The sequence below is a fragment of the Sinocyclocheilus anshuiensis genome, unplaced genomic scaffold (genome assembly GCF_001515605.1).
Source record: "Sinocyclocheilus anshuiensis isolate Anshui unplaced genomic scaffold, SAMN03320099.WGS_v1.1 scaffold84, whole genome shotgun sequence".
NCBI lineage: Eukaryota > Metazoa > Chordata > Actinopteri > Cypriniformes > Cyprinidae > Sinocyclocheilus > Sinocyclocheilus anshuiensis.
Genome location: NW_015557076.1, coordinates 756,187 through 762,612, shown reverse-complemented (window position 1 = coordinate 762,612; position 6,426 = coordinate 756,187). Strand labels below are relative to the sequence as shown.

The 6,426-nt window shown below is 36.5% G+C and overlaps 1 protein-coding gene across 1 annotated transcript in view; it reads right to left on the bottom strand.

Annotated features, from left to right (window-relative positions):
- Nucleotides 1–2,758: 2,758 nt before the first annotated feature.
- Nucleotides 2,759–6,426, bottom strand: part of LOC107676775 (GDNF family receptor alpha-4-like) — a 22,322-nt gene continuing 18,654 nt past the window's right edge. The window contains exon 7 of the mRNA XM_016471456.1: nucleotides 2,759–3,759. Coding sequence (XP_016326942.1) covers nucleotides 3,619–3,759 — 141 coding nt within the window. The 3' untranslated portion in view covers nucleotides 2,759–3,618. The remainder of the gene's footprint in view (nucleotides 3,760–6,426) is intronic.

Genomic DNA, 6,426 nt, shown 5'->3' with positions numbered 1-6,426 from the left:
TGCGGTTCTCTCGGTTGGTTGTGCATCTTTTTCTTCCAGACTTTTTCCTTCCACTCAACTTTCTGTTTACATGCTTGGATACAGCACTCTGTGAACAGCCAGCTTCTTTGGCAATGAATGTTTGTGGCTTACCCTCCTTGTGAAGGGTGTCAATGATTGTCTTCTGGACAACTGTCAGATCAGCATTCTTCCCTATGATTGTGTAGCCTAGTGAACCAAACTGAGAGACCATTTTGAAGGCTCAGGAAACCTTTGCAGGTGTTTTGAGTTGAGTAGCTGATTGGCATGTCACCATATTCTAATTTGTTGAGATAGTGAATTGGTGGGTTTTTGTAAATGTGAGCCAAAATCATCACAATTAAAAGAACCAAAGACTTAAACTACTTCAGTCTGTGTGCATTGAATTTATTTAATACACGAGTTTCACAATTTGAGTTGAATTACTGAAATAAATGAACTTTTCCACAACATTCTAATTTATTGAGATGCACCTGTATTGTTGACATCCTCACTGTGAGATGAATGAAACAGGTGCAGCCACACTGCATAAGTACCCACATTGCACTCTGTGAAGAAAAATATGGATTTAAACGGTAAAGGCTACTGGGATTTACACGTTTTTTAAGCGAATAAATGTCAGTGGTACAACCTGTCACCCTCTGTCATCACTGAGCCTATTTCTATTTAAAGCAGAGTGGAAAGGGAACAAATTGCAGCATGTATGTTTAAATATGCAGAGCTGAATTTCACACACACCTATGGAAAGTCATATAAGCTCATTTAAAAAGCTGTGAAATGACATTAGGCTCTTTGCTGTATTTCACAGAAGCCACACACACCCGTAATGTCAGAGTTTATTCGGAATAAAAAAAATAGCGTCCCAGATTTCTCACTGGATCGCTTTCTGGATTACATCATTTCAGCACATATTCAGATAGATGCATCCAACCATTAGCTCTGATGAAGATGTCGGTGGTGTATTGAGATGGATCGCTGTGTGATGATGTGGATCTACACTCGGGTGGATCAATGAACAGTCTGGGATTGAAAATGGATGGATGAGGGCTGGAAAGGTGCTCTGCTGTATTATAGCACTCTGCCCTTTCGGGATGGGGCCTCTAGCTCTTTTTTTTTAAATTAACTCCTTTTAACACGCCTCAGCAAATAGATTTAATTGATTTTCCCCCAGCACCATGATTATATGGGCTTAGTGTAAATATTTTGCAACCAGTCCAAAATGCGATGTGCTTGTTGCAGCGGGTTTGCAAATGTCAGCTAAAGCAAATGAACGCGGCCAACCTGTATGTACATCACATAAAACATTTAAAACGATTTGTGTTACTATGTGCACTTTTTAGACTGTGATGTGTACTTGTTTGCTTTTCGTTCGGCTAAATATACGAACGAACAAGTGAATGAATGAACAAATGAAGACTAATTTGTAATGAACTGGAACATAGGGAAAAAGGAAATTAAAAGGAAAGGAAAAAAACAAATGTTTTGCTTGAATATGGGCCTTTTTATTTAAGAAATCCATATCTGTGTCTGGGATCTAATCAATAAAATGTGTTAAATAGGATTGGAATGGAAAAGCTGCATTATAACTGGGCACAGGGCCAAGACGGGCTGCAGCATCTTGATATCCTACGTAATTGGGTAACAGACCATGATGAAAGCGTCTGACTGAGTTTCAGAGTTATTTCACTCAAAATCCACTTCAGAACATCACTCATCTTATCATTCCCTGTATATATATATATATATATAGACCAAAACCAACAAGACATGAACTGACATTGTAATAGCTCAAGAAAATCACTAGTTATCCTCTTTATGGGTTTAGATGGTACCTAATGTACTCAGAAAAAGACTTAAAGCTTTACACTGTAAATAAATGCAATCTTTTAATTAATTCTCTCACTTTAGTCCTACATGAATCATACAAATTCAACAAAACTGCAATGTGGCGGTGTTGCTCGTCACCCTTATTGCCAGACTGCATCTCCAGCATTGATTTCAAACACATTTTTTTTAGGTTATGCGTCTTATGTTAATAACACTTTTTTATTATTATTATTATTATTAGTTATTTTTAAAGAATAACTGTTTATATTAAACATTTATTTATTAGGACTTTTTTCATTTTTGAATATTATTATATTACATTTTTACTAATATATGTGTGTGTGTGTGTGTGTGTTTAAATTATTTAATTATTATACATTTTAATTTAATTAGTTGTATTTTTAAGTTTGATTATTTTGAACTTTATATAGGCCTATACATCTGTCAAATATCATATCAGATGTGGGTAGCATACATACTTTTTTGTAGACCAATACAAAAAAAAAAAAAAGTAATAAGAGTTCTCCAAAATATATCTTTGTGGAATGAATGGCTTTAGCACGGTCAAGTTTTGACAAAATGTTCTTCCCTTCCTGAGATCCAAATAATTCCCCTGCCACAGTTCACTTGATTTACCTGGCCATAAACTATCTCTGTGTCGGACGAGGAATCTCTACAGCTTCTCTTCTCTCTATAAAAAAAAAAACATTTCTCCACACTTTTGGCCCCAAGCATGTTTTTGACAAAGACACACACCATGTGGAGTTTCACCTGACTAACTTTTCCACATTTTTGTGCCAGTTTGTTTAAAGTTTCTGAGTTATAAAGAACAGCAACAGGCTTTAAATGAACCAGCATCTTTTATTAGTGCCATATGATGAACCGAAGAATGTTCCATAATGAGATTCCCAGCCTTCCTTTAGAAATACCACGGGCTTTCTTAGCAGCGGCTGGAGAGCGAGCCCTCGGAAACACCTCTCCTACCTTATTCCCACAACACCAGCCCTCATATTCATGATCATAAACACCAGGACTCTTCATAAACACACCGTATTATACATAAAGACACAGTACTGGGCAGGAAATCAGCTGTGGCGATGCCACAACAATGTTGAGTCTCCAAGATCGGTTAGTTGAAGTAGCTTATGTCCCAATAGCACATTATGAGCTTTGGGAAGAGTACTGTTTACTTCCACCCAAAGCATTCTATTATTGATCAGAAATAGCCTTTGTCTTCTCTTCAGTCATGTTGAATAGAATGATATTAAATCTCCGTTTTCCTCAAGGGGATCTCCAAATGGTTGAACTGATGCATGAGGAACTATAAAAGAAAAAAGAAAAAGCTTAATTTCTCTCCACATTTAATCAGGAATTGATTTTGGAGTGCTAGAAGGTTATTTGGGCTTTAGAAACTCTTAGTCTTTTGAATTGGCTCCCCACCCCACAAAAATATGATTTTACACTGAAACTCTCAATGAACGGCACAGTTTCATATTGACTCTGTGTGACGCTATGTACATATGTACAGGTAGGTTTTTTCCCACTGGCCTTTGTGTTTGACTAACCACATTCATTTCTAGAAAAGTGCCTGGCAAATTCATATTCTGTAGGTTTTACTGGCGCTTCCACAGAAACAGAGATGACACAATGACTTCAATGTTAGAGAAATGAGGCCAGTGTGGACAGTTTCTCCAGCTTTGGAGTTGAATACGTTCCAGTTTGTCCAAAATCACAGGCCCGTCAGAATAGATGTCCCGAAAGTCTTGAGTCTGTTTACTGATCACAGCTGAGCAAGAAGCTGAGAAACATACAAATCCAGATGGGTAGCGACGCCACGGCAAACGTGCGAGCCGAGTTCTGCTGTGTGTCGAAGGACGCGGTGGAGTCAGACCAAAGCCTCACCTTCGCAGAGTCCTGAGGAACGAGAGGAGAAAGCATTACCAGTTTGGTTTAGAAAAAAAGAAACAAAGTTAAAGTTTCAGGCAAGTTTGGTCATGTGCACAAGAAATGTTTCCATTAAAGGGCAATATTTAACCCCTGGAATTGATTTCCAGGGACATTTTTTTTAACCTTTGCAATGGCAATTTTAAATTTTTTCTATTAAATGTATCTATGGAAGCCCGCTTCCACCACTGAATAAAAATTAAAACCGGTAATTGTGACTTTTCTTTTTTTTTCTTCTCACAATTGTGAGTTTATATCTCACAGTTCTGACTTTTTTCTCGCAATTCTGACTTCTTAACTCCAAATTTGGACATATAAACTAAAGACTGACTATTTTCTTACAATTGTGAGTTTATATCTAACAACTCTGACTTTTCTCAACTTTATTTCTCAGAATTGCAAGTTTAGTTAGTCAGTTAGTTTAAACTTTATTGTCCACCACTGTGGACATTTGCCTTTGGCTTCTCATGCAACACAATTGCACACATGATACAAAAGAACACACATAACACAAAAAAATTAATAAAAGTTCCACAAAGAGTTGCCTACCTTTCATATAACATTCTAACTGCTACTGGTACAAAGTAATGCTTATAAACCATCCTAAGATATTTGGGGATATTATACCTCCTTCCAGATGGGAGCATTACAAATTCAGAGTGAAGTGGGTGTGTAAAGTCAGATACAACACTTGATGCTTTCCTATATGTTGCCAACAAGTAAAGTTCCTCAAGCTGCATTTGCTGGCGACCTCCCTGCCATTCGTACTATCCTTTCCACCTTTTTTTACTCCTCGCTCCTAAATTACCATACCAGGCTGTAATATTAAATTGTAAAATACTCTCGACATTACTTTTATATACCATTTCTAAAACAGATTGGCTAACATCAAAACTCTTCAGTTTCCGCATGAGGAACAACCTTTGGCTTGCTTTCTTTAAAATATTGTCCACAGTTTCAGCAAAAGTAAAACTTGTATCCAGGTATATTCCCAGATATTTAAAACTTTCCACAATCTCAACAACCTGCTCTTTAGTTCCTTTAACACATGTTTGCCAGAATTGCAACTGAAGATCAATTCCTTTGTCTTCTTTACATTTACAGTACAGTATATACAGAGCACTCAATTTACACCAATCCTCAAGAACAGCCACATTTTGAAAATAATTTTGCTCACTCAGTAATGGGTTTTCAGAACACAGTTGCACCAAAACCATATCATCTGCATACTTAAACAGACCAGCTGTATTACTCTTAATTTGTAACTCATTGGTATATACTGAAAATAAAAGTGGTGACAACACACAAACCTTGTGGTGCCCCTGTATTTAAGATCAATTCATTTGAAAGTACACCATTCATGAAAACTCTCTGTGGTCGATCTGTGAGAAAATCTTTGATCCAATATATCAGAGCAGAGTTAACATTCATACTGTGTATTCATACAAGTTTATATCTCACAATTCTGAATTTTTTCTTGCAGTTCTGACTTCTTTTCTCAAAATTTTGAGATATAAACTCAAGACTATTTTCTTACAATTGCTAATTTAGAGCTCACAATTTTGACTTTTTTTGTCAGTGTTACGAGTTTAAATATCACAATTCTGACATTTTTTTTCTGACAATTGCAAGTTTATATCTCGTAATTCTGACTTGTCTCGCAATTGCAACTTTATTACATAAGAACGAAAACATCAAAGTAGGCACACCACAGCTCCAGAGATAGAAAAGTATTTAATTATGTTCTCACCACAGGTGACGTTTCGAGCTTAAGTGCTCTTCATCAGACTTTATTACATATCACACAATTCTGAGAAAAATAGTCAGAACTGTGAGATAAAAAGTCACGTTACACAACACCTGCATAATGTGAATAGCCGAAGTACATAAATTATAAAATTCAATAAAAAAAAAAAACAGAAAACTAACCAGAATGCTTGAAGAATATCAATATAGTTAATATAGTATATCAATATAAAAAAAAATATATATAGTCTTCAGTTAGTATAGTATAAAGTTTTAAAAAGTAATGCATTACAATGTTGTATTACTCTAAAAAAATGAAACTAGTCACGTTACTTACTTTTTATAACAAGTAATGCATTACATTACTTTTGTGTTATTTTATGTCACCTGGGCTGGACTTGCTTATTTGTTTTTTAAAGGGGTCATATGATGCGATTTAAATTTTTCCTTTCTCTTTGGAGTGTTACAAGCTCTTGGTGCATAAAGAAGATCTGTAAAGTTGCAAAGACTAAAGTCTCAAATCTAAAGAGATATTCTTTATAAAAGTTAAGAGTCAACCACGCCTACCTAAAACGGCTCGTTCTAACACGCCCCCACATGTCTACCTCACTATGTGGGAAGATTTGCATAACGCCGCCCAAATGTTCACGCAAAGAAAGAAGGCGTAACATTTATTCTCGCTGTAGTATTGTTGTTGCCTCCGCCACCATGTCGTGAAGACGCTGTGTGCTTTGTTGTGAAAGTGAAACTACTTTGTTTGGTCTTCCAAAAGAGGACGATATCTGCTTCATCATGCCTGGAGCTGATCCGTGCTGGTCGCTGAGGAAACACATCAACTTCACGCTTTGGATCGCCGGATCGGCTTTCACTGTGGACGAAGCGGAGCCCAGC